The sequence below is a fragment of the Nymphaea colorata genome, chromosome 1, assembly GCF_008831285.2.
Source record: "Nymphaea colorata isolate Beijing-Zhang1983 chromosome 1, ASM883128v2, whole genome shotgun sequence".
In the NCBI taxonomy this organism is placed as follows: domain Eukaryota; kingdom Viridiplantae; phylum Streptophyta; class Magnoliopsida; order Nymphaeales; family Nymphaeaceae; genus Nymphaea; species Nymphaea colorata.
This window is the reverse complement of record NC_045138.2, coordinates 40,350,950-40,367,679: the sequence shown is the minus strand read 5'-3', so window position 1 is coordinate 40,367,679 and position 16,730 is coordinate 40,350,950. Positions and strand designations below refer to the sequence as shown.

The 16,730-nt window shown below is 37.7% G+C and overlaps 2 protein-coding genes across 2 annotated transcripts; both read left to right on the top strand.

The window, feature by feature from the left end:
* The first annotated feature begins 1,113 nt into the window (after positions 1-1,113).
* On the top strand, positions 1,114-8,311 carry LOC116245967 (uncharacterized). Its single transcript, XM_031617614.2, has 7 exons — positions 1,114-1,390; positions 3,195-3,422; positions 4,484-4,557; positions 4,992-5,151; positions 6,175-6,294; positions 6,368-6,476; positions 7,755-8,311. The coding sequence occupies exons 1-7, from the start codon at positions 1,166-1,168 to the stop codon at positions 7,934-7,936; spliced, it is 1,098 nt and encodes a 365-aa protein (XP_031473474.1). The 5' UTR covers positions 1,114-1,165; the 3' UTR covers positions 7,937-8,311.
* Positions 8,312-9,403: 1,092 nt separating this feature from the next.
* LOC116246499 (OPA3-like protein) lies at positions 9,404-14,224 on the top strand. The gene is made up of 4 exons (XM_031618407.2): positions 9,404-9,919; positions 10,900-11,034; positions 11,734-11,820; positions 13,912-14,224. Exons 1-4 carry the CDS (start codon positions 9,791-9,793, stop codon positions 14,071-14,073), a joined length of 513 nt encoding a protein of 170 aa, XP_031474267.1. The 5' UTR covers positions 9,404-9,790; the 3' UTR covers positions 14,074-14,224.
* Positions 14,225-16,730: the final 2,506 nt, after the last annotated feature.

Genomic DNA, 16,730 nt, shown 5'->3' with positions numbered 1-16,730 from the left:
CTGACTGTTGGTCCGACTTTCCAAGTTCATATGTAAGGACCCAACCCACACCGGACTTGTGGGCTTGAGCCATTGTTTTGAGGGATGCTAATAATCTCCTTAACAGTTTTGGTTCCGCCTAATTAACAACAACAACAACCTTTATAAGCTATTGAAAATAACTCACAGATTTTAACATGAAACTAAACTTATCAAAATATCTCTCCCTCTCAATATTATCAGGGTTTTTTAGTTGATGGCAGATACCAGACTACTTGGGTAAGGGATGAAAACCATACCTTTTAAATTTATGTGAAAAAGTGTCTTAAACAAAATGTTAATTTTGTTATCCCTTTTAATGTGCTTATAAACACTAATTTAATGTAAATAATGTTTTATTTTAAGTAATTTTGTAAAGAATTTGATCTTCCTACTATCAAAATTTTGATGTTATAAGAGCCGTTCCTTTTTTTATTATTAAAAAACATTATTTAAGCATGAAAATAACTAGCTTAATATATGTTTATCACCAAATCACTCATATGATCAGATACATAAGCTTCGATTGCAAAACAATACTTTAATAATTAAATTTAATTTGTCTAGTTTTTGTCTTGCATTAAGTGGTCTGGTTCTCTCTCTCTCTCTCTCTCTCTCTCTCTCTCTCTATCTATATATATATATATATATATATATAGCAAATTCCTAAAGTTTTTATTTGAACTCGAAGCTTAAGAATTTCGGATATCTACCTCAACACATTACATTCTTGCCAATTCGTGGGACCGAGAGGTCGAGAACCGAGAGAAATGCAGCAACTGACGCAGAAAGGAACACGTAGTCCAGGACCTCCATCGTTCGCGGGGACACAAGGGTGACGCAGTTCTCCGCCAACCAAGAACGAGAAGCGTACGCTCCATTGACTACCAGAAAATCAAGTCCTTTCTTGTGCCGTGCCATTTGTCTTACACACTGTCAACTACGACAAAGGCGAGAGTGATGGGGAGTCAATATGAGCCGACATTTACACGTGGCAAATGAAACCAGTGAGCTTGATTCCAAGGAGTGATGTATAATAAGTAACTCTTTAGTGGCATTGGGTTTAGCGAAGGGGAGAAAAGGCATTATAATGGGTTTAGGCCGTGGAGTGGGTTGGGAAGGGGACGGAGGGAAAGGGTGAGGGACGATGGTGGGCTTGAGGCTCCGCTCCTTCACCGCTACAGCCGCTGCTCCGGCGGCGAGGAAGCTGGGGTTGAGGTTGATCACCACGACGTGTCGGGCGGTCGTTGTGCCGAGGTTTGGGGGCCCGGATGTCCTCGAGCTTCGGCCGGACGTCGAGATTCCTGATCTGAAGCCCCATGACGTGCTGGTGCGGACGCGCTGTGCTTCTGTGAACCCTCTCGACACTCGTGTGTGTATATTAACCCTCTTTTTCCATTTCTTTTGTGTTTTTACATGGCAGTTTACTGCGTGGTGTCAATGGTTGCTGATGAAGTGGATTTGTCGATGATTCTTGTATTGCATGATGATTTTGGCTATTGTTGGTTGGTGGTGGTTCATTCTGGTGATTTTGTTCTCTCTCTTGCGAATTCTTGATCTACTATGAACTGCAGTGGATGGTGCGTTGGAATTAACTTTTTTATAATGGGCTCGGAGCATCATTTATGTGTGGACTACAAGTGGATGTCTGCATGCGTTTGTGGTTTCTAGAAAACCGTTAACTGAGGAAAACATAATGTGCGTTGTTGTTTTTCTCCTGACAAATGGAAATACGAACGATTTGTTTGTAGCAATCTGTGAACATGCACACTCGACGGCATGTATCCATTGCCTTTGTCAAATAGAATTGATGTCTTATACAACGATTTGCGAGCACCGTCAAGTGGTACTTTGAACTTGGAGCGAGCATGAAGAAATGAAATTAATGGGCATGAAATTAACTATTAAGTATGCTATCGAATAAAATTCACAAAAAACCCCCAAAGGAATACATGACATTCATTTTATTTATGTGGAATACATGACTTTTATGATATCCTTCAAAATGTTACTCTGTTAGTCTGTTTTTTGCTTGTATTTTTAACTAATTTTCATGTTTCATAACATAGAGAATCTGCTTATGTCACAACATCTAGGTGAAAATGGCTAGTTAGCACAATATTTGGCACTAGGTTCGAGCCTTCCAGCAAACTCATGTGATGTTTATATTTAGGTTAGTTCACACTTGATTTCTCATAAATCCCAAAAAATTCAAGCAATGGATGTTTGTTTACTTTAAATTGGAAATCCAAGAGGATATATTTGGTATGGTTGTTTGGGCAATTCATATATGCTAGATAAAAAAATTTTGAGGAAACAATTATGCTCATATAATATATATATATACATACATACATATATATATGTATACATACATATATATATATATATATATATATATATATATATATATATATATATATATATATATATATATATATGTATGTATGTATGTATGTATACATATATATATGTATGTATGTATATATATATATATTATATGAGCATAATTGTTTCCTCAAAATATTTGAACTATATGGGGATGATAGCGAATGTCCTTAAATAATTATGTGGTTAAATATTCAAAGTTTGGTATTTGATTTAAAGACTATCATTATCCAACTTGGCCAACAATGAAACAATGGATTCTTTGTATTCACAGTTTGTCTGCCTGAATCAAACTCTAGACCACAAACATAGTTTTCTTAGGTATGTTGCATCCTTGCTAGCAGAAGGTGTTCTGGGCACTTTTTTCTTTTGTTTATGTGTTCTACAATCAAGCACCCCCTTAGGTTTCTTCTTTGAGAATTAGTCACAAGGTGGCAATCCCTCGTAGCTTAGTTACCTGGTATTGAATGCATAAGTCATAATTAAAAACACACTTTGCTTTCTAATGTCATTACATCTTCTTTGTTTAGTTACTGTGCCAGTTGATTTATTGTGGATGGACGAGTGCTCATTTCCAGATTTTCTATCAGAATAATATTGTTAACTGAAACTATTAGTTGCATGTTTTGTCCACTACCTGGTACACCTTGTTTGAGTCTATAGCAAGCCAAGAAAAATTGCATGCCATTGTATGAATCATTCTTGAGTAACTTTAGGTTTTCACTGTCAAATAGTTTATTGTTGAATAGTGTACATTTCATTTATTTGTTCATTTTCAAATTCATCAGATGAGATCTGGTTATGGTCGTTCTATCTTTGGACCACTATTACCTCTTATTTTGGGTCGTGATATTAGCGGTGAAGTTGCAGCTGTTGGAGCTTCTGTCAGTTCACTTAGTGTTGGGCAAGAAGTCTTTGGCGCATTGCATCCAACTGCTATTAGGGGTACATACACTGACTATGCAATTCTTTCAGAAGATGAGCTTACTGGGAAACCACCTTCACTAACACATGTGGTTAGTGAACTTTTGATTGCTTATCCAATTTAAATTTCACTTGTTTGGCAAATTTGTCTTCCACATAGATGGTTGGCTTATGAGTTTGTAGCTGAGATGTTCTTCTTCATGACATGATGTTTCTGTTAATATTGGTTATACATATAATCTAAAATATTCATGCTCATACAAATACAGCCCTCCTGATGCATCCATGCATGTAATGGATTTGTATGGTGCAGATACAGTAGGAAGAAGTATTTTGTTTGACATATACCTGTTCATGCTAAGGAAAATGGCTTTTTGCATGAAAAATAAAAGCCATAGGAAGAAGAAAACAGATTGCCAAGTATAGGAATAAAGGTTGTGTCATATGTGATTTTGCTCTGTGTTAAAGCCTGTGATGGACCACTTGGCATGAGCATGGATCATTTTCTCCCTTCCTTTGCCAGTGGTCCCATGAATGATTGAATTGGCAATTTGGCATAGAATTGGCCTTTGGTGGCTCTAGAGAATATTATTGCTGAAGCCTTTCTTTTTAATGTGTTCCATATTATCCAGTCCTGTTCATGTGAACTATGTAGAGAAAAATAGAACTGGGTATGAGATCTTCGACAATTCGTCAAACATGGAAATGACATGCTGTTGGAGATGCAAATAAATGAGGCAACATGAACTCATTGCCCATGGATTAATACTGCTACTATTCTGCCATCCTTACCTGTTTTTTTATACTTTATAGTTATTAAATCATATGTTAAACGCTTATTCATGTGCAATCATTATAATGGAGGAGACATGGCTGTTTTGGGTACAATTCTAGGTTCATGCAGAGAAATTGATTACATAATTTCACCATTTATACAAAATGGTTCTTTCAATTTTTTAATATATAGCTAGGTAGAGCTTGTCAACGTCTCTTCTAACTTAAGAATTAGTTTTGTCTTTCCCGTTCTTAGGGGCTTAATTGTAATTTAATTGAAATGTCCTTCCTGGATTTGTTCTATGCAAGACTATGCCTGTTTCTTTATAACTCTCTTTCACTTGCATATGATTGTTATATTGCATCTCTGAAACTGTAGGAAGCAAGTGCAATCCCCTTTGCTGCATTGACTGCATGGAGAGCTTTGCATAGTACTGCTCGGGTTGCCAATGGGTATGCTTGTCCTATATTTTTTGTTGGAACTGACACTATCTTATTATATCCACAACTGAAGACCTATGGCAGTGGTCTCGATTTTTTTTCCTGTAATATTTCATCATATGCTCTAGCTGCCTTGCATTTTTTTTCTGGCATTTTCCTCTTCACAATTTGGTTGTAACATTCTTTTGCTCCCTTTCCTGTTTTATTCCTATGCTTTTCTCTTTTTTGTTTGCTGAGGTTATTTATTGATGAACTGGTCATCTATTCCTGGTCATTATCTTGGAAGCTTGAGAAATTGCATCTAATTCAAAATAGCGGAGGCTTTTACATTTAATTTTGGCTTTCGGTTGTTCATATCTAGTAAAGATCTTTAGTAAAAAGAGGAAACACACAGCTGGTGAACATGTTAAATAGTTCTTTATCTGATAGTATGTCCTATTTTGCAGGCAAAGGTTGTTAGTTATAGGCGGAGGAGGAACAGTTGGACTAGCTGCAATTCAGCTGGCAGTGGACAAGGGCTGCATTGTGTCAACTACATGTGGAAGTGAGAGTGTTAGTCGACTTCAGGCTGCTGGTGTTGAACAGGCAGTTGACTACAAGGCAGAGGTAGTAAAAGCTCCTATTATCATGTTATGACTTCCATCAAATGTATGCTCACCAGATGCTACCATATCTTGAGGTTGTTATGTTGCCAAGTGATCTAATATAGCAGCATATCTGCGCTAAGTTAACAAGTTTTAGGTATGCTCTGGATGTCATTGTGTTTCAGTTTTTTCATATGACGCTCGTGACAAAAGACTTGCTTCTTGCAGTTTATTATCCAGTTTCGAGCAATTTCTTGCTCTGGTTGGAATTAGAGAATTTACTGTTAGTGTGGTTCCTTGGTATAAAATATGGACCTGGACTTTTAACAGTGATATGGTACAAGGTTTTTAATTGACTTGTGACTCATTGCATGAACTCGGTGATTCAGCCTGGTTTCATTTCATCTTTTGTGTGAAGTATATTTATATGGCTCTTAGCACTTATCAACTAGCTAGTTTGTCTCAGATACCTAAACACACACATATATGCAAAGATGCCCCAACCCTTCCTGTGCGCCGCCACCCCCTGAACCCCCACCCAAAAAAAGAAAAATATAAAATCCAAAAAGCGGGAATCCTGTAAATTTCTGGCTCCAACACTGTGCCTTGACTAGCCTGTATCTGACTTCCAATTTTCTCATCTTGGTATAAAATGCAAATGTTAGTAATGTATTACGGTAGTTACATTATTAAGTGTTGTATAATATAGAGAAAATTGATAAAATATATATAATTTCAGTATCGTTACATTGTTTGTTGTAATATGCATGCTTAACACTTAAGAGTACATGGATGACTCAATTAAACCAATTTGTAACTTGGCTGACTTGGCCAAAACTCGGATGACTCTGCCTGATCATTCCATGACTTGGCCGTGTCTTGTACTTCCTGGTTTTCCATTTTCTTGGATGAGGTTAAGGACTGAGTGAACTAGGTTGACTCAGCCAAGTATGTAAACACTAACATATTGTACCTGTGCTGAGGAAAGCCCATGAAACTTCTAATAGGCATTTATCCATTGGGATTTACTGTATTCAATTGGCAGGATGTTGAATTTGCACTTAAGGGACCATTTGATGCTGTTCTAGACACTATTGGGGTTCAGGAAACAGAAAGAATAGGTATTAATCTGCTAAAGAAAGGTGGACACTATATGACACTGCAGGTACATATTTGTTGTAATTCCTTTGTTTTTGTCTTGACATTTGTGATCATATTCCCTTAATTTTGTTTCACAGGGGGAAACGGCTGCCTTGGCAGACAAGTATGGATTGGCGGTTGGGATTCCTATTGCTACTGCAATATTACTAAAGAAACAACTCCACTATCGATATTCCCCCGGGATAGGTAAGACATTTTCTAAAACAACAGCCTTTGATCTTCCAGAAGTGTTCTGCTCTGCTGGATGCATTTGAATAGAACAGAAACTGTTCATCTTTCAGTCTAAACAACTTCTGCACTATGTGCAGTTTATATTTCATGACACTGCATTCTTTAACTCTCAGTGTTTCTATATGGATAAATTATGCTTACTGTTTACATATGACTCCCAAATTTTCAATTAGAAAGAAAGTGAAGGCACCAGCCTGAATGGTAAGAGGTAAAACAAGTGAGGTAGCACTGGCTGCCTCATCAGCAATACACAATATATTACTTTATTTGTAATTAGTCATTACCACTATGAAACTATTGTGAACCAAAAAAAAGGCTCGCTTATGTCATTGCGTTTTTCTTTTCCTTCATTTGTCTTCTCTACCTTTTGAGATGTTTTATGTTGCATCGATCTCCAGTTCCAACTTTTATCCTCTCAACTTTATATATATATATGGACTCCTCCCCTGGCTTGGGTCCACCAATTTTAGGGTGGAGAGAATGGCTGTGGAGAGGGACTAAAAATGTGGATAGTGAAAGAAGTAGATGAGACTTGAGAGACTGAGAGAGAAAAGAAACGGTTAAAAAATCAGTAACGATGCATGACTAGTTGAATCCATTTCTTATAGGATTTATGGATTTTCTTGTTAAATGTTTGTGGACATTCTACTGATTTTTCAGATCTGACTTTATGGGTGAGCTTGGATGGCCCAAATACCTGAACAAGTCGTCATGTGTTGGCAGTTGGTACCCATAATTGTCAAACCACTGGTCGCATTGGTCATGCTGAATAATCTTCAGTATCGAATAAAGTGAGTTCAAATGCATGAGTGACCAACAAAAATTAAAATTAGGAGTTTAAAACATGTTAAAATGGTAATACCCAAAGGCAAAAGTAACCACATATATACACGTGTGCAGACTTGCATATAAAATTTGAGGCAGATATTTTGTAGGCACTTGCATAACATGAAAATATTAGTGCAGGATGGTGCAATTGCATTTATGGTTTTCCTTTAGAAAAACCGTAACTGGGGTAATTAAGGCCTTGGAGCTGAAAGCTGTTGAGGGTCTATATATGATGGAAATGCTGGATCCTTCGAAACTCAATGCCTCGTTAATAAATAATAAGCATTCAAATTTTCAAGATGAATTCATATGTTCAAATCACACACTGTTTCGAACACTGTGCTCATATCAATTTGTTGGAGTGTTTAGTCACCATTTCCAACATTGTATGCTCATGATCTGCAGAGTATTCTTGGACTTATATGAGAGCAGATTCTGAAGGCCTCCAGGAAATACGTAGGCTTGCTGAGGCTGGTAATTTGAAGATCCCTGTGCAGAAGACATTTCCACTTGCACAAGCAAGAGAGGCTCATCTAGCTAAAGACAAGAGGCTTATTCTTGGTAAGGTTGTCCTGGAGGTGGACTGATGAAAATGGTGAATGGGCTCCCTCTCTCTGTCTCCCACACACACACACGGTATAGCTAGGCGTCAAATTGTATATTCATATGTATATCCAAATAAACATTTTTGTTCGGTTTTCTGTGGACACCGCTCCTCAAGTGCAACTAAACGATTGTATTTGTAGTTGTTTGCTCTCATTAGTCTCTTGCCACATTCTTTTAGTCTGTTCTCTGACACTATGGAAATGTCCATCCATGGTACTTGTCAGTTTTTTTAGCATGTTGGAGTTACTGGCCGCCTCTTCTGCAGTGCAAGATGAACTTTGATCTCTCTCTCTCTCTCTCACTTGCCTGTAAGGACAGATGCCTTTTTCTACAGGGCAAGATAAACATTGAAGTAATCGAGTGTGGCATTAAAAGGGCTCCTGGTTCTGGGCCATGCGAACTTGTGCGACCGAAGAATGTGGAAAATTTATGCAGAATGGGTTCAACACAATTTCCCAGTGCACTTTCTACTTGCTCTGGTGATGCATTTGAAAGACAAGGTTCTTAATTCTATTTATTGAATGTGGTATGACTTACTGATATGCTAGGAGGTATCTTCTTATTCACGGTTCACGAAGGTGCACGCTTAAGACCTCCAGTCTGCTGTAAATGTCAATTTCAGTTTCGCATCGAGAAAAGAATGCTCACGTTATGGATGACACGCACGCAGTAGGTGAAGTTGAAGTTTGGAATTGATTTTAGGTTTTTTTATTAATAAATTGTTCAATTCAATGATACATCAGGCAGATGTAGGCTTATTTGGCTTCTTAATGGCTGATTTTTTTTTTTTTAAAAGGGTGACATCAGCCTTCATACTACATCATCGACCCATCGCCCCATATCATGCGTATCTGCGGACGCACTAATATCCGTGAAAATGTCGTCAATTCGTTATATTATATTACGTTGTCAAGAAGTCTGAACCAAGCTCAGGATGATAAAGGGTCTGAGGTTAAACCTGAGGATTTTGAGGTAGAACAAAAGCTGAGGCAACCGAAGGACTTCCAGTTTCTCGTTTCCGTTGTCTGTGCCAGCCTAACGATGAATTTTTTCATATATGCAACTAATAATACTCAAATATCAAGAACACCAAATGTTTTCAAGTTTATTCAACGGCACAATTTATCGTCTTCCGAACCGGAGTCCAGCGAAATGCCACTAAACGTGAACATCTAAGTGCGTCTGTTGTCTGATTTCCCTCCATTTCAAAAATATATACTTGAATTACGTGTATCTAAAGTCCGGTTCTTTCCTTTCCTTAGTATGGAAATTGGAAAGTGTACGTGGGAACCTCAGAAAGCGAAGATGTCGAATAGGTTATCTCTGTATATTTATCCCCTTATGACGTTTTAAGATAAATATGAATTTCTAAGATGGCAAAGTTGTGGGCGATTCGTATCGTTTTATGTCGTTACTACTGCGTGCAAATATGAAAAGGAAGGCGATGGGAATGGGATGCCTAGTTGGATATCGACGTTCTTCATTGTGCCATGCTAAGAGTAACGAGATTCGTGTCATTGTCTCAGTGGGATTGCACAACGTCATCTGACCCATGATCACTCCTGCGGGTCCTCATACCAGAAGGGGAGGGCTGACTGGCTGGCGGCTGCACGGCCAGTAGGGTGAGAGACAAGAAACGGCTGACTTGGGGATCAAGGCGCGGAAGGAGAGCGACCGGTTCTTTCATTTCGATCCCCTCTCGTTAGAATTCATTTGAAACCGAGGATATGAAAAAATCGAACCCATCAATCTGATATCATCTGCGGTTTCCTGCCTCCCTTCCCCACCTCTCCCTCCCGTCTTCCTCCGCCGTTCTTTGATTCCGCCATATTACTATGATTCTCCCTCTGGCTAAACTTGGGACACTAGCATTGAGGACCCTCGCCAAGCCCATCGCTAGCAAGCTCAAGAAGGAGGCGGGCCGGCATCCGAGGTTCCGGCATTTCATCATCAGCATCGCCCAGGTTCGGTAGATCCTGTTTTGCAGTGTCTTCCTTTCTCATACGTCTGTGGGATTTTTAGGGTCTTGGTAGGGGTTGTGGTGACTCCCGGCACCTTGTATTATATTGTGGAGTTAGATGAATACCCATCGGTTTGTTTCTTTGGGGAATGGAACGATAACAAGCGGAAAGTCTCCTGATGGTAGTGCGGTTTATATTCCTGGGAAGAATAATGGATTCTGTTGTGGAATCTTGAGGCTGCCGTTAGTAGAAGTCGTAATTGGATCCCCGCCACAGAAGATTTGACAGATTTTGTTCTTCCTTTGTGTTGCTTATAGTTGATTAGAGATACCATAGGACTTGTTCTCGTAGTAGGTTCATTTTCTGATTTGGAAAGGAAGCCACAAACTTCGGGGAGAAGCTTCCTCTTACACCTACATAATGATTATGGAAGTTGATCATTAATAAGAGGGAGTCAGGGACAAGCTAGATTGATCTCCTAGGTTGGCACATTAATCACCTATTCACTTCTAGCATTTTTTTTCTGGAGCTTAAGATGAAACTGATCTTGTTTCATTTGCTCTTTTGAAAAACCCGATATTATTGAAGTTCTGAATATCTGAGTGAAGAAATGCCATTATAGTATCTTCCTTTGGGGATGGTAGCATCGTAAAATTTCTTGTGGATTAGGTAGTCTTTACTAGATCCCATAAGCCACCTGCTCGTTTCTACTTTTGAATGCTAGTATTCGTTCCTGGCTTATTCAAAGCATTTTTCGTTGTGTCATCTAGACATCTTGGATTCTTAGTAATCATCTAGAGAAAAAAAGAGACGAGGAACAAAAAGAAACGCAGATACCTTTTGTTAGATTGTCTGTTTTGGGTCATGATTGATACTAAGATTGGTAGGCTTTTGGTATGTATGTTGGTTCAGCTCGTTTTTGCTGAATGCAGCCAGTTAATGTGATCGCGTGACAAGCTTTTCTTTAAATGCGACAAAAACAGGCTAATCACAGATTTTCAACAAATATGCAAAGGCGCCTGTATGGGCATGCGACTAATGTTGAGATCCGTCCTCTCAACGAAGAGAAAGCTGTTCAAGCTGCGGCAGATCTTCTTGGTGAATTTTTTGTGTTCTCGGTAAGTCTGTGTGTGTGTTTGTGTGTACGGAAGTTGCCTGTTTAGCAACTTGACTGGTATTCAAATGCATGTTAAAGATACACTTTTGGCAACTTGATTGGTATTTGAATGTGCGTGAAAGATAACAGGCTTCATCCGTAACAATGGAAGAGGTACTTGATGCTATGAATAGTGTATATGGTTCCACTAGGTAGTGGTCAGAAGCACATATACGGACTGTACACCTGCCAATTTTTCATGTAATGTTGTTTTCGAGATTAATTTTGTATAAGTATTGTGTTTGTTCTCAGTTCCAAAGTCTGTGAAGTAATGGAACATTTCTTGGAAAATTAAAAAGAAAATTTTGATCAGATTTGTATTTACAGATTTTTCACATGTCATCTAAATCAAGGGTTTTTTGGTTTCTTATATCGCAAGTATCCTATATTTCTTCTCCTTTCCAATATACCATGACACTTGAATGGGAGATCCCAGTACAAAAAATGTTCCTGGATCATAAGGTATAATATGATTCTACGAATGCTGAACTTTAGTATGAAACTTTTTAGATCTTGATTGAATTCTGACTGAAATAATTATCAGGCTTGCTTGCTAAATTATGTATGGGCAATCCCAGAACATGGTCATAATGCTAACTAGAACAATATTATAGCATGTCATTTATTGTTATTCTGTTAACTGCTAGATTGCATCAACTAGGTAGCAGGTGTCGTAGTGGTTTTTGAGGTGCAAAGAAGTTCTAGATCTGAGGCTAGAAAAGAAGAACTACGGAAGGCAGAACTTGCAGTAAGTGTTTGACTTAAGCTTCATATTTCTCTTATTCATGCTATTATCATATTTATTTGAATCTCCCTTAAACATGTCTACCGTGTTTTTAATTAATCAACTAGTCTTCATGTACTTTTGATATGCTTTGCCAATCTAACGAAAATTTTAGAGGGTGCATTGTCTATTGTCGGAAACAACATAATACCATTTCTATGGGCCTAGTTATTTTGCATGTTACTGTTTTGACCAAACATCTTTCCCATGAAAACCTGTTGGTCGTCCATCCCATCTAATTTCTAACTTGATACGCTCTAGAACTTTGTTCAGTAATCTCGTACTCATGCTTTGTTGTTTCCTTATTTAGTACCTCCAAAAAAGCCACCTTTGCAAGTTCATGAAACAAACCTGTTTGGGCTAATGTTTCAAAGATCAGCTAGGCAGAACTGATTTACCTAGTTCTCAATGATATGTGTTCAGTATCTTTTGCCAGCATGTGCATGGCAGAGTTGGTAAGGCCATGACTTCTGACAGCTTTGAAACATTTCCTAGTCAGTTCACTTGATGGAATATGTCTTCAATTTGCCCATGGCTGCTTTTAACCTCTTATGCATTCATAATTGGCGCTTCAAAGTTTTCACCTGCATCTCAGCCATGTACTCAGTATTGTCATATGAAATTTATGGTTTTCGATGATTCAGAAGAATCAAAGCTGATACTGCATGCCACTGATAGAGGCACCTAGAGGCCGAGTGATTGGAAAGTGAACCTTGGGAATCTGAGAAAATGCACAGCAAGAAAAAAGTGAGAATGATGTCAAGAATCTGATGTCTGAACTAGTAATCTAGAGTTAACCTTTAGATTTCACTACTTGATCTTTTTTCCTGAGGAGTAGTCTATACCTTGAATTGATCTGAGATCATTATCATGAATACCGTTTTCAATAATTTCTCAGAAGTTTTTTTTTCTTATTAAAGTTTTGCTTGTCTTGGGAAAATCTCTGGTGCTCAAAGAATAAAGAAATATATAAATACTGAAAAAATATCACTATTTTTATGAGTTTTTTTACTAGTTTTCTTATAAAAGACATTGACAAATATTCAGAATTAGTTTTTAGGATTTTAAAAGAAATGAAAAATTTGAAAAAGGAATTCGTTAGAAAAAGTGGAAATTATCGGATATCATAATGACATTATTACAATGCTTTTGTTGGTGACATATTGAAAATATCACAATACTTCCGAACAAAAATTTTTCTTTTTTTGGCAATGAAAATTATTGGCATCTGTGAATATTTCTAAGTTTTAGTTTGAACTAGCAGATCAGAACTTTCAGGGTGACCATGTACGAGGTAAGTTTTGGAAATTTGTCCTGGTAGCCACATGCCTATGCCAAAAATAACTGACAAGGACATGCTATTTACAGCCAGGCCTGGTTTTTCCCAGATGCTCTGGAGAAATTAGCGGTCACTTGTTATAAGGAACTTTTATTTGAGTCACAAAGAGTATATTTATGTGGATGTTGTAGAATTTTTGAAACTTTAACTTATAAAGTACTTCTCTTGTTATATTCCAGATTAAAAATACTTACTATGGTTATGTTACTAACTTGCTATGTCTTTTAACTACTGCTTTTAGTTTTAGGCGTTGCATTGCTTGTTGATGAGGGTGATCTTATTTTGATAAATCTAATGTTAAAATTGATTTAAACATGAAATTTGCTGATAAGTTGGTCCAGTGACCCAGACGTTCACAGAAAATATGAATTTTCTGAAGATGTAATTTACTCTGCAAAAGGAACTACTATTGTTGGCTGTTCGTGAAATCAGCATGCTGTTTGGTTGAATGGCTAAAATTTTTGGCTGGAAACTCAAACTTGAGACTGAATTGGCCTTGTGTCATATATGTGACATATGTTGGTAGGTTTTCCATTTGATTTCCCATGGACCAGTCTGTGACAGGAAAACATGGTAAAGATGGTATCAATTTTTACATTGCTATAGTTCATAGCTGTTCAGTGGAGCTTTCTATAAAAGTACACAGTATAACCTTCATTTCTCATAGGAAATATCATTTTTCTTTACAAAAGGAATAACTAATGTCTTTTTTCTAGGCTATGAAAGAGAAAGAAGATGATTTAGCTAGAGAGATAGAACTTCTTAAGCAAAAGATCAATGAGCTGGAGCAACTTGCCCATGGAAAAGGGCTTTCAGGCATTTGGAAATTCAGACATTCACAGCCAGCAGAGCAGGACCAACCTACTGCTGCTGCATGACCTCTATTTGTGAATGCTCCACATTGACGGTTCACTGTTTAGGCCTGTTTTCATAAATTGTAACCACTTACCCTCTAAATGATCATCATTCATCTCTGTAAAATGCAATTAGCTGAAGCAAATAAAGATTTTTGTGCTTGGATTTGTTGGACCTGGCTGTTTTTCTTATTCTTAAAAAAAAGTTTTCTGATTTGCTGCATGAATAAACAAGGATGACTTTATCAACAGCAGTAATCTGAAAAATGACATATGAGTGTAGGCTGATGTATTATATTCGCATGTTGCTGATGTTAGGGGAGCAGTTTGGCTGTTGGGCGTTTGTTAAACTGACCTAACTGATCAAAAAGTGTTTCTACTTGCCTTTCCCTAGTTCCTTTTGCTTCACTGTTTATATTGGAAGTTTCATACAGAGAAATTCCTGCTTAAAAACAGCACTATGCGCCAGTCATGATAGTGGCAGTTGCCGAGAATGGATTTTTTTTTTTTTTTTTTTTGCTGCAAGTGAGCTGGGGTGGACCCCTTTAATTATTAAAGCAGAGAAGGAATATAATAAAGAATGAAAGAATAAAAAATTACCTTGCAAAGCAAGGTGAAACCAAGAGAACAAACAAGAGCTAAACATCCAGCTCCACATGGGAACCCAACAAAGCAATACCCCCAGAGGATAGGAGTTCATCTGAAATAACCAGATGGTTAAGTCTGCCCCTAATACAAGAAAACCTGTTACCATGGAGGTTAACACTCGGTAATCCTTCAGCAACAGCCTCAGATATGAATGCAGACTATGTTCAAGAAGATGAAGCTCCCCCAAGATATAATCATCTTGAGCAGCCTTTCCAAATTTGTAAACAATTCGGTTATTATGCTACACTACAAGGCTGCAAAGCCCACTTATGACTGAAGAGACAATTTCAATAGCCAACCTGTCCTTGGTTTAACCAACCAAGTAGGAGAGAAAATCTTAGTTTTGAGCCACAATTTTAAGACAATAAGCATCTGAGCAGGCCATTCAACATTCAGGAAAGCTTTAAAACATGTTTGCCGCACTTTACGTTTAATTTGTGAATCAGATCTAACACATCCTCTGAAAAAAACATGATTGTGAATCATCCAGATTGTTCAAATGATTATGTTGAAACAGACCATCCAGCACCATTTCCATTCCTTGTAGCAGAATTTTCTCCTTTTGCACCCAAAAAAAAAAAGCTCCCAACATCGTCTTTGGGTAGATGTGGCATTCCAAACCAGGATGAAACATAAATCCATGCATTCCTTGATGTAGGACAAGCAAATACCAAGTGTCCCTGATCCTCTGTCGCTGATTTGCACATCTGGCACTGAGATGCAAGGGAAGGGAAGTAAAGGGGTTTTTCAGCATTAATTTGCACACCTGCTATGGTTTTGAAATCAGTCAGCACCTCCCAAATCTAAACTTTTCCTAGCATTCTTGAAGGATAATAGCAAATTATCAGCATGCATGCTTGTCAACGGACCCTTTATACCTCTTCTCAAAGAGGGGGCTTCTATTTTATGACTAAGAACGCCATACTCCAGCCTTCTATAAAAGATCTCCGTTATAACAAGGAAGAGATAGGGTGATAATGGATCACCTTGACGTAACCCTCTTTCACTATCAAAATAATTCCCTTCTTTTTCATTGATGAGCAGAGCATAGGATGCTGTGTAGACTAGTTCAAGAAAGGCCGAATTGACTCTATAGTAAGCCCAAATGGATGATGTACCTGTTTTAATTTGAGCTTGATAACATGGCTTTATGTTATTTTCATCTTTTGATGCGTTGGGGCAGTTTAGTTCTTAAAGACATATCCCTTCTTCCCCCTCCTCTTCGCCCTCACCCTTCTTTGTCTTCTTTTCCTCCTTTTTAATACCGACTTTGCTGCATTTGATAGAGTCGCCGGCCTTTCTATCTGTTTCTATATAAAAACGTTCCATTGTTGTAAATATTGGTTTTCCCATTATCAGGCCTTATTTGCGACAACAAATGAAGATTTAAATTTCATTTTTTGTTATCGTGTTATTAACAATCTGACCATATGGGGCTGGATTTTTCTCGCTTGGGTATGCCGAAGTTGCGTTTTTACACTCGACAGACGATTATAAAAAGCAATTTCTACAGACATCCGTCCTGTTTTAACCTAAATGTATGTTATTCTTTACTTTGTTTCTTATTCTTTGTGACATTTTTGGATTTGCCTCTCACAGAAACGCAGGACGAATGTGCCCACAAACCAGAGATGAATTTGAAAAAGATTATTCATGCTTCGTGCATTATGAGATCCAAACAGGGTTTGTTAGAAAATGTTCCCAACATTTTTTTAATTTTTTTTTGAAATTTATAATATATAAGACTTTCTTATGATATGTCCAAATATGTAAAACCAAGCGTTGGCATTGGGCCGGCCTGATAAGGAGTCGGGCTCAGTCTGACCCGACACCTGAAACCTAGGCTTGGGCCCGGCTCGACACCACCTAAAACCCGAGTTCAGCCCAATTAAATTAAAAAATAATATTTTTAATATAAATAATAATCATAATAAAATATTATAATTATATATAAAAATTAATAGAACATGTATTAAAAAATTTTATAGGGTCGAACCGGGCTCAGTCGGACCCACCTGAATGGGCTAGCCCGA

Coding starts and splice junctions, on each gene's coding strand:
- LOC116245967 (XM_031617614.2), top strand. CDS start 1,166: ATGGTGGGCTTGAGGCTCCGCTCCTTCACCGCTACAGCCGCTGCTCCG. Junction 3,423..4,483: donor CACCTTCACTAACACATGTG/GTTAGTGAACTT, acceptor CTGAAACTGTAG/GAAGCAAGTGCAATCCCCTT. Junction 4,558..4,991: donor ACTGCTCGGGTTGCCAATGG/GTATGCTTGTCC, acceptor CCTATTTTGCAG/GCAAAGGTTGTTAGTTATAG.
- LOC116246499 (XM_031618407.2), top strand. CDS start 9,791: ATGATTCTCCCTCTGGCTAAACTTGGGACACTAGCATTGAGGACCCTC. Junction 9,920..10,899: donor TCATCATCAGCATCGCCCAG/GTTCGGTAGATC, acceptor CGACAAAAACAG/GCTAATCACAGATTTTCAAC. Junction 11,035..11,733: donor GTGAATTTTTTGTGTTCTCG/GTAAGTCTGTGT, acceptor TGCATCAACTAG/GTAGCAGGTGTCGTAGTGGT.